At 37.4% G+C, this 18,378-nt stretch overlaps 1 protein-coding gene across 4 annotated transcripts in view; it reads right to left on the minus strand.

Moving 5' to 3' along the window:
- MYO1B (myosin IB) overlaps positions 1-18,378 on the minus strand; it is a 220,278-nt gene that overhangs the window by 4,426 nt on the left and 197,474 nt on the right. For all 4 annotated transcript variants that reach the window (XM_027865829.1, XM_027865831.1, XM_027865832.1 and 1 more), the window contains 6 exons: positions 14,425-14,499; positions 10,941-11,075; positions 7,043-7,149; positions 4,387-4,519; positions 3,341-3,493; positions 1,412-1,539 (listed from right to left, as the gene is read on the minus strand). In XM_027865829.1, coding sequence (XP_027721630.1) covers positions 1,412-1,539; positions 3,341-3,493; positions 4,387-4,519; positions 7,043-7,149; positions 10,941-11,075; positions 14,425-14,499 — 731 coding nt within the window. The remainder of the gene's footprint in view (positions 1-1,411; positions 1,540-3,340; positions 3,494-4,386; positions 4,520-7,042; positions 7,150-10,940; positions 11,076-14,424; positions 14,500-18,378) is intronic.

Below are 18,378 nucleotides of genomic sequence, written 5' to 3' on the forward strand. Positions count from 1 at the left end.
ACTGAAAAAATTTTAGTAGAAGGGCTCCACAAATAGAACTTTGTATTAAAACAGTTCTTTTGGCAACAATGTGAGGAATTAGTAAAGAGAAAAACTAGAGACAGACCAAGTTACAGACCACTATAATAGTCCAATGCAAGAAAAAATGAGGGCCTGAATTAGGGTAGCTAGTAGGAATAGGGATTCCATCCACTAACAACTACTGTATTTATTGGAAATGATACATATAAAGTACTTTGAAGAAGCTTAAGTACCTTATTATTATTACTATTATTACTAATGATGACAATATGCATCTTATTCTAGACTCTGAGGTGACATGGACTGATCTATACCTTCCTCTGATTTTAATTTTCTTTCACATTTGATAGATGTTCATGTTGTACAGAATATCGTACTCAGCTCTCAGGGGAACGAGTGATACAAAAAGATGATGAACATAGTGCTTTAAGATTTGCAATGCATTTTACATCCATCATCTTCCAATCCTCGCACAATCCCATTTTGCAGATAAAGACGTGGAGGTCGAAAAGACTAAACTGATTTGCCCAGGGTCAAAACAACTAGTGCTGAGGCAGGATATAAACTCAGGTATATCTGACTCCTAAGTCCAACAATGTATCTAGTACACCTTCTAGCAGTGTCTGACAATATTAGAAGAAATGGTCGTTGTTCTAAATACACCTAGAATCTATGCAGAAAGCTCAATTGGATGTTAATGAAGCAGCCAGAGTCTCCTCCTTCCAGCCCTCTCTCTTCTTGGTAAGGAGAGGAGGCAAGTAAGGCAAACTACACATTCATCTCCTGGTCTACACCAGCTCCAGTACAGTGCAATGAGAAAACACATTAAAGATGGAGATTCTCAACGAAAAAATATTAAATCAAGTCCCTATGCTTTATGTCCTAAGGGCAGGAAAGAGAAAGACATTACTTTAGTAAGACTTCCAGCAAAGGCTGAAACACAAAGGGTTCTCTGGTCAGCCCTTAGCTAAGCTGAAAAAATAAATTAACCAGAACTTATTAAACCTTGAGCCCTGCAGTTAATTTAGATTTAATTGCTGCTGGGAAGAGTATGTACAGTGCACCTGTGTCCATGCACAAACGTATGCACAACAAACCACTTGCTGAATCAAGTAAAAGTTAAAATAGGGAATGGCACCTGTTATTTCATTAGCATAATGAATTCCTCAATGAGGAAAACTCCCCTACCCAGGCAAGTTGGCATCTTTTCTACAACTAACAGTCCTAGAGAATAACCTGGTGGCACTGAGAGGTTAAGTGTTCAGGGCAACACAAAAATTAAAACTGTAAATAAAAAAATTTTTTTTGGAAAAAAGGATGTAGTTTGGAAGTCTTAACTAAGACAAAAGAAACAAAGGAAAATCATCTACCAAGAGAAAAACAAACATACTCATCTGAAATTTCAATGTTGAGTTTCTGCTTGGTTTGGCTTAGCGTGGTCCGATAGAGCTTGGTGGCCATTTCAATCAGGTGGTCACTGCTGAAGAGAAAATCCCCTTTACTAGCTGCTCCTGAGCCCTGAGAGAGAGTGAACGAGAGTTTTTAAAAAAGGCATAATTAGAGGAAGCTGCCAAAGAGATGTGAAGAGGTTGAGTGTAAGGGTATCTGGGTAACTTCAGATTTGAACAAAAGTTAACAAAAATTACCATGAGAGTCAGGAAAGAACATTAATGACAAAGAATATGCCATAATAATAATAACAGAAACAACAATAACAACAACTAACATTTATATAATACTTACTATGTGCCAGGCACTGTGCTAAGTACTTTACAATAGTTTTCTGATTTGATCCTCACAATAACTCTGGGAGGTAGGAGCTATTATTACCTCATCTTACAGATGAGGCCACTAAGGTAAATAGAGGTGAAATGACTTGCCCAGGGCCACACAGTTCTATCAAGTGTTTGTGGCTAGATTTCCACTCAAGTCTTCCTGATTCCAGGCCAAGAACACTAACCAATGAACCACCTAGTTGAAAGGGACAGAGAGTTTCTTTAAGTTGAGTCACTGTCATTATCGTTTACTGGATAAACAATAAAGACACTGCACCTAGCAAAAGGATTTCTTAATCACTTTTGTGTCATGGATCCCTTTGGCACTCTGGTGAAGCTTATGGATTCCTTTCTCAGAATAATGTTTTAAAATACATAAAATATAATATATGGGATTACAAAGGAAACCAATTATAGTGAAATAAAGATGTAATTTTTTTCTCTATCCAAGTTCATGGATTCCTTATAATTTGGAGGTGTCTGTGGCACCCAGGGTAAGAACCCCTGACTTAAAAGATAAAAGTCACAGAATGCTGACACCTAGATGGCAATAGTCATTTTGTAACAGGTGGTTGGGCAGCTAGGTGGCATGGTTGGATAGAGCTCTGGGCTTGAAGTCAGGGAGACCAGAGTTTAAATCCAGCCTCAGACACTTACTAACTGTACGATCCTATGCAAGCCACTTAACCCTGTTTACCTCAATTTCCTCATTTGTCAAATGAGCTGGAGAAGGAAATGGCAAACCACTTCAGTATCTTAGCCACAAAAACTTCAAAATGGAGTTATGAAGAGTCAGACACAACTGAAACAACTGAACAACAGGCGCTTAGGAACTGTTTTTTTAATTTGGAACAGACTCAGGCCTCAGACACTCTTATATTTACAAAAACAGCATTTCTTCCAAGTTGTTCAAAGTTCTATAATGAGTTTACCTGGCATTCTCCTAACTGCCTTCCAAAGAACTCAGAAGTAATCATTACATTTGCAAAAGGGGGAGGCTGGGGCAGAAAGAATTATGAGGCAAGATTACATGGGATAACATTCAGTGTCGTTAACTAGTTCCTGAATTCGTGTTCTTAAAGGTCCAGGAGAAGAAGTACTAGTCAGTCATATGGCTCAAAACACAGTGTGCCTGAAAAACTGTGACCATGGCAAGGCTTTCTCTCTTTGGCACTGCCTTCTTCCCATGTTCAACATTTGCTAACTGCATGTTGCCAAGGAAGAAAAAGATGTGTATTTATGTGTATGTGTACTCACTACTTCTATCCACTAATTGTACATAGACATATAAGAAAAAATTATTCAATGAAGGAACAGTTAAGTGAACATATAATCAAACATGAGTAAAGTTGAGTAGTCACTAAATGACCAGAAAAGTCCACATCTGAGCTGTACAAGCTGGTTTCCATTCACTTCAAATGAGTAACTTGATAATGGCTAAATTCAGCATAAACCTCAAATTATACAATGAACCACATATGGAAGTCAGACCTTCCTACTTTTAAACAACCAGCTTAATAGCAGAAAACCTACTTAAAACTTACCTCTTTTAGGTGAACAGCAAAGAAACCATCATTTTGTGAGCTCATGGACACTTTTGTAACATCACCCAGAGGGACTTCTGATTTAATATGTCCAGACTTTTGATCAGCAAGAAGCAGATTATTATTTGTTAGAAGGAAAATCCTAGATGCACACTAAAGGGAAAAAAAAAAGGCAAAATGAAAGACCAAGATGTAAATAGTAAAGGATTTGTAATAGTAACAGGTTGGCAACAACTACCTACCTATTAAAAACCATAAGCAACAGTTATTTCCAGAACATAATTTGATTCCATAATATATTACTTTGCCTACAGATGTGTAAATCTAGCGAACATGCTGCATTGAATGAGAGGCAACGTGATGTACTGGAAAAACCAATGAATGCAGAATCAGAGAACTGGGTGGTAGCCTCATCTCTACCACTAACTAGCTTGGGCAACTGACTTCAATTCCCTAGGACTCAGTTTTCTCACTTGTAGAAAAAGAAGGAATTACACGAAATGAACTCTAAGGTTTCTTAAAGCTTTAAAATTCTATCTTGTGTCAAAATTTTCTTGGCTCTATCACATCATCCAATCTAATGTCACCAGGAAAAATAAAGTCATAGAATTCAGAGTTAGAAGGGACATTAAAGACCATGATATCTGTGGCTCTCAAAGGATAATGTGCTGGTGTTAACCAGAGGGATGGTAAGTTTTGGCTAGGTATGTCACAAACGAATCTCCCAACTCTTGTGAATTGGGCCATGATTCCTCCTGGCAAAGAATAATGCTAGGGTGTAAATAAAATAAGAGTCTGAGTTCCAACTGTTCTATTGTAACTCTGATGAAGAAGAGGAGGATAGAGAAGGGAAGGGCTTCCCCCAAATTATACTGGTTCCAAATCCCAGAGCCCTCTCCCCTATATCATACTGTAGCATCGTTCACAGTGACCCTGATGAAAGCCCAAGCAGAAATTTAAATCATTCATTAATATCTGGGAAACCAGGGAAAAGTATTCTGCTTAATTCACATTTTTAGGTAAATCTTCACTATTGGTATTTTTACCTTCCCATTAGCTCGGTTAACTTTGTTCACGACTTCAGCAATGATGATTTTTTCTTCAATGGCATCTTTGAGTTTCTTATACTTGGGGTCCTTACTGATCTCCAGGTAAGCCCCTTGGAATGGCTGGCCAACACTACAACAATAAAAGAAGGAAACAAAATATTTTAATGGTTTTAAACGGACGTCACACTGTGAGCAAACGGGCAGGTTCAATATGGAATTGAAACCTAATACTCCTATAGGAAGAGTGTGCCACCTTCATAAAAATGCAGACATTCAAATTTTCATATATTACAGTGTTTTATCACTTGCACCTGGTCCTCAATCCCTGCTAGAAATGCATATTACTTCTACTCACATCTATTTTTTCATGTTGCCATAGCATTTGCTGGCAATATCAGTTTCTTTACCCCTACACCTCATGAGGCACTCAACTGAGGAACATTACAGAATAGGTGCATGACACTGCATGAAATAAAGAGTCGGTCCTTGTCGTCTGCTCAAATGAAAGCCTTAACTGCAGCTGTCCCCCAAGCATTTATTAGCAGCTTTTCACAATGTGCAGTGATGGAAGAAAGGGTACAGATAATTACCACCACCTGAGACAATGAAAAATTTAATTTTCAGTCTCTAAGAAGAAGGGAAATCAATAGGTGTTTCTGGGCATAGGAGTAAAATATTTGTTAGAGTAACTCCATGCAGAACAACTAATATGAAAGAAAATGACATGCCTTTCCTCACTCTAGATCTTTTAAATAAGGCTCTGAATAGGAAATACACAAGAAAACTGCAATTCTATCCTCCTGGGACACATTTAGCTACTTTCACAGAACAAAACAGAGACACAAGCTGCCAGAAGCAAAATTTCAGAGTTTTTACTTTACCTAACACGTGAATTCTAACAACAAATAACTCTCAGCAAATTCTGACAAAGTAAAATCATTTATAATTGATAAAATTATAGATTCAGAGTCAGAACCTCAGAGGCTATCTAGGCCAACTGTCTCATTCTACAGAGAAGGAAACTGAGGCCCAGGAAGGTTAAATAACTTGTCCAGTGAGACAAATAGTAAAGCCCAAAGGCAGAATTTGAACTCTACCCAGAAGGAGATCTTTTGATTGTCTCCCTCCCCTTTCCACTGTTCCACTGACCCTCAAACATGAGCATCTTTATAAAAACCAAGGGCCCACAGCTACCGGCAGGGCACGGAAAGCCTCGATCCGAGCTGACGAGTTCTCATAATTGCAAACAAAATTCTCCATGAGAACTGGATGGGAGACTGAGGAAGAAAATTCTCTATCGGAGGCCATGAAACACTCAGTTCCCCAAGACGAGCAATGCCATAAAAAGTTTTAGGACACAGAACAGCCATTCGATTCTTGTCAGTACTATAGACCCACAAACTTACCAACAACCAAATGACCAAGTATGACCAAGTAGGTTCTTGTTATTGTCATTTTGGCAATTCAAAAGTTAAACCCCAAACTGAATTAATCAAAATGCTCCATAAATTCTACTAATTAGTATTCTTAGCACTATTTGTTTCTAAATAACCACCTTCAGGAAAACTTCAACAAAAAATTCATTATCAATTTCCAAAGCATGTTAACAAAAAAATTAGTTTCCAAAAAAAGGACAAATACCCAATTTCCAATTTAAGTCATGATTTAAGTTACAATCCAGCTATTCTTCATCATTATTTTTGCCATCTTTATTGTTCTAGAAGAATGTGTCTGATAACTTATGGAAAGTGCTGGAAGAAGAATAATATTTCAAGCCAACTGATCTGTGTAATTCTCTCCATGCAGACCTCCACAAAATGAAGAGCAGTATATTTTCATTTTTAGGTGCTCTTTTTGGAGAGGATGATAAAATTGCCATAAAACATATTTAAGACTTTACAAGGTACTTTTTTTGCAACCACTAAGTGAAAAAGTATATTATGCAGAAGAAAAATGACCATTATGAGACATGGTTAGAAAAGTAGGGCAAGGCATCTAATAGTCTAAGAATGGCTTCTCTCTTTGCACCTGCAATTAGCAATCTGTTCCTTATTTATGAGAGCGGTAGGCCTATTACATGGGGAATCAGCTAGCTGCACATCAATTAAGTAATGCACAATGAGTTAGCAGAGCTAAAGGGCACCATTTATGGGGGCTCAGCAACTCTCAAAAAGCTCCAAATTGATTCACTCTTCTAATTTCATCATGTAAGTGCAATTCTGACCAATTTCATAGATATTTTAAGGCGAGACAATTTGAACAATAATTACTGTAAAACAGCCAACAGAAATTTTATTTATTCCCTGGGAATTATGGAGAGTGCCTCATAATCCAATGCAAAATATTCAATCTTGATACTGAATAGCTCATAATAATTAGGAGTGTTAAAAGATGGGTCCTACCCAATTATTTCATAAAGTGTTGAGCACATTACCAATGATACATTCTGTACCATTTCACTAAAGTACTGACATATATGCACACATATGTATGTAACAAATAGTCTTCTTTTTATGGTTAACAAATAATTCATGACATAAGGAAATAATTATTTGCCACAGAACTAAAATACCCCTGGAATTATTGCCTCCACATCTATTTGTCAAAACTTTTAAATTAATTATTTCTGTGAGTAAAATTGAAACTACAGTACCTAGATGGGTATAAGGCCTTCTTGTCTTTGAAGAGTTCACTGGCTTCCAGTTTCTCTTCATAGATAAGCTTCTGTTGATCTGTGAATTGGTCTCTGTATTTTTTACACTGCACGGTATCACATGAAAGAGAAAACCAAACATGATGTTTTCTTGCTGGATTATCAATCACATTTAAATGGCATGGTAAGTAATCTGAACAACAACAACTATAGAGATAAACAACACAATGAAGTTTTGCTTTTAAGACCAATACAGCAATGGTGACAGGCACAGTGCTCTAGTGAATAGAGGCTTGGCCTCAGAATCAGGAAGATCTCAAGTCATTCTCTAAAATTATAAGTCATCCAAGAGTTGTAGGAACCATGAAGAACAGCAGTCAGCCTTGTTGGAGTCAGGAAGATCTCAGATCTTTTTCTAAAGCTGTAAGTTGCCCAACAGTTGCAAATTTGCATTGGTAGAGGAAGTTTTCTTTGTTGTTCAGTCATTTCAGTTGTATCCCACTCTTCGTGACCCCATTTGGGGTTTTCTTGGCAAAGATACTGGAGTGGTTTACCGTTTCTTTTTCTATTTCATTTGACAGATGAAGAAACTGAGGCAAACAAGGTTAAGTGACTTGCACAGGATCACATAACTACTAAGTGTCTACGGCCAGATTTGAACTCAGAAAGATGAGTCTTCCTGATACCAGGTCCAGTGCTCTCTCCACTGTGCCACCTGGCTGATCCCTTATCTTGACACATAAGAGGCACTCTAAATGCACATTGCTATAGGGAGTTCCCTATACAGAAGAAATCAGAGACATTGCCTTCCCCTTTCCACCCCAAAAATTCTTCGTGGGTGGAAAAAAAAGTAATAAAATGTAATTATTTCCCCCCATCAAAATAACGTAGTTCTTTTCTGCACTATAGATATAGTCCTCTCTCTAGGCATGGTTCTAGGAGCACCATTTCCCCACTTTCAGGCTCAGTTCACTCCTGTCATCACCTTTCTCTCACCTTTCATCAATAACGTGGGATTGATGCTGCATGCAGACATTGGACATGGTTAGGAGCTGTACTAGGAGCCCTGCGGACCCAAGAGCTATGGAAATGCATACAGAAGTCTTCTTACATTTTAAATTATACCTGTGACACAGATGCCATCATGCCATTCATAAAGAAAGAGACTAACGTTAGGTTGATGGCTCTTGCTAAGTTCACATATGGAGAAAGGGGTAGAGCTAGGAAGAGATTTTTTTTTTTTACGTGCTGTTGTAATCCTATCTATTGAGTTACTATCACTGCACTAATAATAATAATTCACATATAGGAATTTACAATTTACAAAACGTTTCAGTCACAACAACCCAAGAAGACCTGAGATCCAATCTCAAGTAAGACATACACCATCTGTGTGATCCTGACCAAGTCCCTTAAACTCCTAGTGCCTCAGTTTCCTCATCTGTAAAATGAGAGGAATTGGACCTGATGATCTCTAACATTTTGATCCTAACAGGACGTGACACAAGTGTAGGATATGAAGGGACCATCAAGATTAGCTAGCGTGACACTGCTTTTACAGATAAATAAACTGAGGCCTCACAGTTTAATTGATTTACCCAAGGCAGGGAGATGTCAGTAAATGTTTAACAAATCAGTTCTCTGAAAAAAACAAACCAACAACAAAACAAAACAAAACAAAACAAAACTGAATAACAGTTTTAAGGTTAATCTGCATTACTAACATTTTCTCCATCACTTTCTTAAGTCTAGACAATCAACAAAACAATAAATCAAGCTCCTAATTTGTAGCTTTTGCCAATTTCTGAGGTGTAAGTGCTCACACTGAAAATTCAACAGCTAGCTATATACAGAGAACGCATGGCACAACGGATAGAGCGCTGAGCTCAGAATTTGGAAGACTCATCTTCATGAGTTCGTCAGGCCTCAGACACTTACCAGCTGTGTGACCCTGGGCAAGTCACTTAACCCTGTTTGCCTCGGTTTCCTCATCTGTCAACTAAACTGGAGAAGGAAATGGCAAACCTTCCAGTATCTTTGCCAAGAAAACCCCAAATGGGGTCACAAATGATTGAAATGACTCAACAATAACATTCTTGTATAAATGCAGCAGATTATGTATTTCTCACACGTGTTGACTAAAGGCTTCTTCAAACACACATTCCAGGTTCCTTTTTATTCACTCCCCTTATCTCACTTTACCTTAGTGGACCTTTCTTACACGAAACACTTCAGTTCCACATCATGTCATCAGATAAAGTGCAGATTTGAAAGAAGGTAATGTGGAAAGAGCCCTAGGTTTGGAGTTAGCAGGCACAGATTAAAATCTTAGACTGCTATTTCCAATCTGTGTGAGTAATTTGGGCAAGAGTCAGTTTTCTTATCTACAAAATGAGGGGGGGAGACCAGATAGCATCTGAGATCCCTGCCAGCTTTACATTTGCCTTCCAAGCACAAGATTATATAAAAATAGGCTTTTGGGATTAACTTCCTCCACTAGGAGGAAATTTACACAAATGCGAGGGACTTCAAAGTCTAGTTGCCTTTCTACGGCAGAGGTTTATAAATCCTAAGATGTGACTTATACAATCTGAAAATCTTAAATGTGTCTTTTATGCCAATGGCCCTCCATGGTCTGAATATGCTCTATTTCGATGGCTTTGAGGCCCATATCATTCCTTTCCCCAGGCATATTCTTTGAACAATTGCATTCACTGAAAGCAAGTGGAACAGAGATGCTCCATCTATAATGTAGAATCCAATTTCTTAGCTAAAAATAGCTAGAAATAAAAAAGGGCAGGTTATAGTGAATGTGTAAAAAATTTTCTAATGCATGCATTTCCTCATGCCATAGGAATGTGGACAGGACTGATCAGTTTCTAGACTCTGGGTTGTATGTATGGAATGGGTTGGGCAGGGAGGAGAAGTGGGAAGAGGTTCAGTATCTATGACCTCATTGGTGGGAGGAAGCTCCAGTATGGAAGATGACTACACCAATACTTCTCCTACCAATCCTATCTCCTGAGAGAGGTGCCTGGGGCACTTGCCTACAGTCACATACATCACAAATTAGAAGTAGAAATGGAATCCATATTCTTGACTTCAAAACACTCCATTTACTACCAATAACCTTAATTCCTTAGAGAAAGAAATTTTAAGAGTTAACTTAATTATGAGGGATTGCATAGGAAGCTTTAAAAGGCAGAGAAAAGAAAAAGTAACTCTCATGTTAGCACTGGGTAGATTTTCACCATCTCCATGATAACATCTAAGACAAACATGAATGAATTCAAATGCTTCATCCAATTTTTCCAGTTGTGCAGAATATTAACAGGCATGAAGACAATTAAACTGAAACCACCCCAACCCACCTAGGGGAGGGGAAGGCATTTCTAATTAACAAGCAGCAAAGCCCTTACAAAACCTATTCTTACCATCAGCTGGACTATATGGCTCCAGGGTAGCTATCCAGTATTAAATGCTTCTGCACAATAGGCACTGTGCTAAGTGCTGGGGATACACAGAAAACTGCAAGCACTGTCCTTGCCCTCAAGAAGCTCACAGTCTAACAGTTAGAAAGTTAATCCAAAATGCCTATTTTTATATAACCTTGGGCTTGAAAGGTAAATGTAAAGGGGAGACTACATGTAAATAAGTATGTACATACAAGACATATACAGGGTAAATGGGAGAAATTCTCAGAGAGAAAACACCAGGGTTAGGAGTGAGGGGTAAGTTATCATAGCAAGTCAAATATAAAGAACAAAAGGAAAACAGTAGCCTAAGTCCTGGGACCTTTCTCTGCAATTCTGGAAGGAAGATTTCTTACAAACATGCTTTTAATAAAAACTCAACAGAAAGTCAAATTCTCTCAAAGTGGCAGCATATGGTACCCTACCCTCCACAAATGGAAAATCCTTTTTAGTTCCTTGTGAGTAGAATCCAAGAAGAGGTAAGGTCTTGCTGGCCAATTTTTGTCTATCGGGGATAAGGAAGGCATCTTATTTTTCATTTCCAAGAAGTATTTTTGCACCTGCATTGGATTTAAGATGAGAAATTAGATCTTTTGCATTAACCGAGAAAATGCATAGTTCCACATATAAAACACAGCCAAATCTTGATATAGTAGCTTATATTTTGTTTGCTTACCTTCTGACTGAAATTCTTTAAGTCCTCTTTTAAACTTTACTAAATAGGTGTTTTAAGCATCCTTTACCAATTGGTTAAGGAACATTAGGGAAAGGAAAGGAGTCCAGGCTACTTCTTGATGATGCACTGATAACAGCATTGGACCCTGTAGTCAGGAAGACCCGAGTACAAATCCAGCCTCAGACACTCGCTGGTTATATGACTTTGCACAAAGCACGTTACTGTTTGCCTCAGTTTCCCCAACCGTAAAATAAGGATAATAACAGCACCCATCCTGCAGGATGGTTGTGAGACTCAAATGATATATTTGGAAAGTGCTCAATTAACACAGTGCCTGGCACATAGGTGATGTATAAAGTTTTATTCCTTTCCCTTCCCCTTGACCCTTCTGTATAACCACACAGACCCCTCTTTTTCACTTGCTTCTCTCATCACATCCTTACCTTTGTCTTCCAACCCTCTACCTTTAGCGCATTAAGTTCTGTTGGCTAAGGCTAGTTTGTTTTCTATCTATTCTGTAAATATTTATACATATGCATGTCTCTGATATAACATACAGGGATTATCTCACTTTTTGTCTTTGTATTATTGAAGTCTAGTCAGTTGGTCAGTCAACAAGCAGCTACGTCCTTACTATGTTCCGGGTACTGCGCCAAGAGCTGGCAATACAAAGAAAGGCAAAAACATGCCCCTGAGTCAGAGGAGGGAGCTTACAGTCTAACAGGGGAGAAAACATGTAAATAACTGGGGGAGTACAAGATATATAAAGAGTAGACAGAAGATATACTCGGAGGAAAAGGCACCAGCTAGTGGAGGGACTAGGGAAATCTTCCCACAGAGGATAGGATTTGAAAGGAGTCTGAGAAAGCCAGGACTCAGGTGAGGCGGGAGATTGTTCCAGGTACGGGGGATGGCCAAGACAGAAAAAAGAGATGGGAGTGTTGTGTGTGAGGAACTGTAAGTAGGCCAATCTAACTAGACTGCGCAGTGAAGGATGAGGAGGAGTGTAAGAAGACTAGAAATATGTTTTATCTTTTAATATATTTTCATACATATTTTATTTTTATGTTTTAGGAAGAGAAAGTACATATGAGTTAAAATCTGTATTGGTGAGTCAAGTACCCAAGATCATTGTCTTTATAGCAGAGGTCCACAAACTTGGTATATTTTATGATTTTTCAAGACATTATTCTGCAAAGGGATCTGTGGACCCCAGGCTCCCACAGGGATCTAGGACACAAGGGAACCTCGGCTCCACTTGCACTGTGGCAGAGACTTTCCACGACAGGGGTGAACACTTTGGGTGATTATCTGTCCTTTCATATTGATGATGAGAGGATGGCTGAACAACATTATCTCTGTCCCTGCATCTACTAACGATCTTAACATTTACGTGGGACACCCCATATTGGAACAGAGCCGTTAAGGCTGCATTTTTGTCTTATCCGGTCAAATGCTTTTTTGGAATCTACCAGTGATAAACACAGCTGCAGCTCATTATCTGCATCTTTTAGTCAGCTGTGTGACTGAAGAGGGTGATCATGGCCAAAGAATTCATCGTGGAGTGGCTAATCTTCTCGTGGTAAGTCACTCCATAATCTTGGTAGGCTGGTATTCAGACCACAGAAGGCCCTTGTAAGACTTTAAATCAGCAAATAACGTCCTACCTCTGCCCATTACAATTTAAATTCTGCTACTAGAAGTTTCTCCTGCAGATTCACAAGTTGAGCATTTACACAATTCTCTCGGTGCTTCTTCAGGCAAACAGCACCCTCAGAGCTTGAGGTGAATGACCTGAGGGACCACCTGGTCCAATCTGTATCTGGAAAAATAAAAATGCTTCTACAATAGACTCCACCACGGGGCCATCTTAGCCTTCGCTTACAGACCTCAACTATGAAAGAACCTACTAACTTAAAACAGAACTTATTCCACTTTTGGATAGTTCTAATTATTAGGAAACATATCCTTGCATCAAGACACCTCCGTGCAACTTTCCTCCATTTCTCACAGTTCAAACATCTGGGGCCAAGCAGAGAAAACATAATGGGTCTTCCATGAGGACAGCCCTTCAAACACCTGAAGGTAGCTATGGTGTCCCCTATCCTATGCCAAGCCTTTGCTTCTTGAGCCTAATATCCCCAATTCCTTCAACTGACTCTCATGGGCCATGATCTCAAGGCCTTTCACCATCCCAGCTTGCCCTCTTCTGGGCATTGTCAAGGACTTCCCTAAATTGCTAACTAACTGACCAGGATAAAGCCCAGCAGAACTACCACTTCCCAGTCTTACAGACTATGCTTCTTAATGAACTCAAAAGCATGACTAGCTTTTTTCCCTACCATATCAAACTGCAGACACACTGAAAGAAGGGAATATGCATTTTTATACAGCACCTACTATGTGGCACGGAATTGTGCTAAAAACTTGTAATTGTTATGTAATCTGATCCTCACAACAACCACGTGGGGTAGATGCTATTGTTATCCCCATTTTACAGTTGAGGAAAATGAGGCAGAGAGAGGATAGGTGACTTGCCAAGGGTCACAGATCTATTAAGTGCCTGATGAGGGATCTGAACTCAGGTCTTTTTCACTCCAAGTCCAGTCTCTATCCACTGCATCACCACGTAGTCCACACACTGAGCTTGCATTTCAACAAAACTTTTAAACCTTTGTCAGATGAATTGCTGCTATCGAGCAGCACGCCTCACCCCGCCCTGCCCATTTTGCACCTGGGAAGTTGATTTTTTAAAAATTCAAATGTAAAACTTTAGATTTATCTATTCTGAATTAATTTCACTAGATCAAGTTCAAACTAACATTTCAGCCTAAGATCTGAATTCTGACTGACATCCAATGTTACTTATCTCCCACAGCTTTTTGTGACCTATAAATTTGATAAGCAAACCACTAGAGCCTTTCTCCCAAGTTATTATTCAAAGTATTAAACAGAGCAAGAACGTATCTGTGAGGCACTCCATTAGAGACCTTCTTCTTGGATAACATCAAATTATTAATGACTCCTCATTTAGCCATTCTTTAATCTATCTAATTGTACTATAGTCTGGCCAAAAGAATATCATTAAAAACTATTATAACTCAACTTGGAACTAATATACTTTATGCTCCTCGAAACAAACCTGTAATTGTCTTATTTTACTGTTAATATTGTTTATCATTTACACGAAAGTTTTAATAAGACATAAAAAAGTACAAATGGTCTGAACTTACGATTCTCTGAAGTGTAAACTCATAAATTTTCTTGCCAGCGTTGGCTCGGAAGAATTTCCGGTATTCTCTACGTACCTTAAGAGAAAAGGTTAGGATGATTAGAGGTTAACTTCTGGCATTTGTTCATAAAAGGTAGTATTTTTCTATGAAGAGAAAAATATTAGAAAAGTGTAAACTTACGGACATGCTCTCCAGAGGTAACCAAAATAATTCAAGCATACTAAAAAAGTGGTAATTAGGTTAAGAAAAAAAAAAAAGGGAGGGAGGGAGAGTTAGAAAAAATGCCAAGAGGCAATACTTGATTTTTTCAAGAGTTTTGGTGGTGGGTTATTTTTTTTAAGACCCTAACTTTTTAAGAGTTCAGTATTTTAAAAATAAACCCTTAAAAATCAAATGTATATATCTCAGAAAATAACACACACAATGTTTTAATGTAACTATTCTCTAAAACGATGAATGCTAGAAAACTACTTAGAACAGATTAAATAAGAATATTTAAATTCTAACACATATACAAGTGACAAGATAATCAGAACTTCTGTAAGCCATATGGCCCTACCTAGAACCAAATTTTGACAAAAGTGAATATGAAGGTTTAAAAATATACAAATATATAGCACTTATAGCTTTGCTATCATTATCTACTATAAAAGCTAAATTATCTAACCAAAAGGAAAAGATTTTCCTTTAAATATTCATCATCATATTGAAATGAATCCAAGAATCAGCATTTAGCTATCAATATTTTGGCTTATTTAAAAAAAAACATTAAAGGGAGAGATAGTTCCCTTTGTCTTTTTTTTTTAAAATAAAACATAGTAAATTTTACAAGAGCAAAGTTTCATGCTCTAACCAAGAGCCAAATTTTTTCCTCTACATTTTATAATCATCTATCCTTTACTTTAGGTACTAAGAGATCAATGACCATTATTTCTGTTGGGCAACAGAGTCACCAGATCGAGTGAATATTTTAACTTATACTCTCTAATCATTTCTGGCCACGAGAAAAATGGAATAAAACTGGCAAACTTTCAAAGACTACTTATGAATAGCTATCTTCACTACAGTATAGATTGTACAAGTGGACAAGGCACATATGTTTGATTTAGGAAGAGGAGAACCCCATCATAACATAGCTCATTGGTATTTCATGTTGGATAAAACCATATGAAAACCATTATTCTTTAAACCATTAAAATACAAAAACCATACCAAGCCCATAAAAGCCTATTAGAATCTGGTTAGCCTGCAAAATGGGAGTTAGATCTAAAATTTGATCCAATTTGTGAAATTCAGTAAATACTGACTTGTTTGCTGTGACAAGATATAAAGGGGCTTCTAATGTACTTGCAGATTATTTCAAAGTGGTACTAGTTAGAGTAGCAAATCAATCCATAGAGTAAAAGTACTCCCCACAGGTTCTCTGTAACTTACTCTGGATAAAATTCTTGAACTTGAAATGTTTAGCTCATATCACTTGAATAGCAATTATTTTAAAATGGGAAAACCCATTTATTTTGATAGTTGTTATTTTTAGTATTTCCACAATGCCAGATGAAAAATGAAATAAACTACTCAGATGAAGTAAATGAATCACATAATGGTGACTAAGAATGATTATACTTAACCAATATCTCAACTTAATGTGATTTATTCCTTATTTTGAAAATCACTGATTCCCCAGCAAGAAAATATGCCAATTATAACATATAGATAAGATGAGAAAACAAGTAAAAGGTTTAGTTAATTAATGAAAAACAAAATGATCACATAGTACATTTCTTGAGTACTGGAAAGGTAACATTTGTCAAAGTTTTTCGTTTCTTTCTTTTTAAAAAAATGGTAGCTTAAGGACACAGTGTATCTACAATGAGAACAGTGGACTATTTGTTAAGGCATTTTGTCAATGTTCCTTAGCTAACTTTTCTATTTTTTAATTTCAGTTATATTAATTGAAATGGTAATCTGCTAAAATTCTATACATAGAACTAGTAATTAGATTCTTCATAGTAGAGATTTAGTATTCCTAAGGTTATTCAAATTCAAAAACTTGTGAATCTTATAGAGAGTGCTTTAGTCCTATTTTCATAAATAATTTTCTCTTCCTTGAACAGGACTAAAAGTAAATTGCAACATATTTCATTCACTTTGCTGACAAGGTGTAATTGTCAAATTATTGATAGAAAGATAACAGTAAGGACAACCTATGTTAAGAGAGGGCAAAAATAGGTTGCTATGGCCAGTGGCTGTGTGCACCCACCTCTCTTTAATGTATCTGGGGCCTCATCAATGTGGGTATTCCCTCCACTGGTACAGAATGAAACCCATTCATGCCATCTCATCCTGTGTAACTCCTGCGTATTTTCTTCTGGAATTCTCCCCAGGTGGACTCTGCCCAGTATGTTGAGGGATTTTCCTCTAAAGCTTTTTAACACTGTGTGGACATCGGTGGAGCACACTCACCCTTGCTCCACAATAATAATAGCTAGCATTTATATAGACAGCACTTTAAGGTTTCTAAAGGCTTCTAGAAATATTACCTCATTTGATCCTCCCAAAATCCCTGGAAGGTAGGTGTCATTATCACCCCCATTTTCCAGATGAGAAAACTGAGGCAGAGAAGTTACGTGATTTGCCCAAGTCACACAGCTAGGAAGTCTCTGAGGTTAAATCAAGCAAGGAAGTGTCTAAGGTCAAATCTGAACTCAAGTCTTCCTGATTCTAGGTCCTATGCCACCTGGCTGCCTGCCTCATAACCAGCTCTTTTTTTATTCATAAATCTCTCTTACAAAGTTATTTATGGCATTTTTTTAACGTACAATTTTCTGTTTGTATTTTGACAATGTCTAATCACACCTGCCATGTGTGTCTTCACGTCCTGATGGATAATTCTCCATTTTAAATTATTTGTAGACTGTGATGTGTCATAATTTGTGTTCATGCAGAATTACTAGAATTATTGTTGTTAAAAAGACAGGTCATTAGTTCTAGGAAATGTCTGAAGTCACTGAAAAGACTGCTATGATTTCCTAAAGCTAATTCTTCTCTTCTTTTCAAGTTCTGGGTCTAGCTTACCACCTAAGACATATACTGACCATAGGCATTCTCAATCTACTTGGTTTTGCCTGAATGGAAAGATGGACCAAACTCTTTAGAGTGATGATGTATTTCCTTGAAGAGGTTCTGCAAATGTTCCAGGGCTTAATTCAACTGGCACCATGACATCTGCAAAAATGCTTATTTGGAATACCTCTGCATCTATAGGGAATTCCTCTTTTGTTGATACTTGATGAAACTCTGCCAGGAGTATCTCCCTGTTTTAAGCCTCATTTGACATTCATAATTAGATGAACAAAGTTATTTCTGTAGTTACAAATTTCAGCAAAGCTTGCACAATTTTGACATACATCTCCAGGAAAGAAAAATCCTTAAAAATGCCCCAGAGTGGATCATTTGGAAAGTTTTCTGAAGTCTAAAGCCATATTTAGTTTGTACACCATGATTCTAATGCCATAATACTTGCATTAAAGCAAACACATTTTCTGAATTTAGTATCCTGGTTTAACTTGAGTGATCCATTAGCCAAGCCTCCAGGGTAAACACAGATTGCCTTTCTTTCATCTAAATGTAGAAATGTAGTGAAGCATGATTTGAATTACATATTGAACTTGCTCTCTGATGGGTGTTTTAAGGAAAGCTATAAATCTTAAGGCATTAAAATCAGGCTGATAAAAGGAATAAAAGAAATACTATTAAAAGATGTTGACCTAACTGAACTGATGTTAGAAATCTGACGAAATAAAAGTGCCTCAAAAGATCATTCTAAAATGTGTCACTTAAAAAAGATGATCAAAACGTGTATTAAAATCAGAAAATTCTGAAATGGCTTATCCTCCCCCCAAAAAAACACAACAAAACAAAACAAAACAAATTAGGGAAGACTAGTCTAAAAGA

The sequence above is a fragment of the Vombatus ursinus genome, unplaced genomic scaffold (assembly GCF_900497805.2).
Source record: "Vombatus ursinus unplaced genomic scaffold, bare-nosed wombat genome assembly UNPS02014779.1, whole genome shotgun sequence".
NCBI lineage: Eukaryota > Metazoa > Chordata > Mammalia > Diprotodontia > Vombatidae > Vombatus > Vombatus ursinus.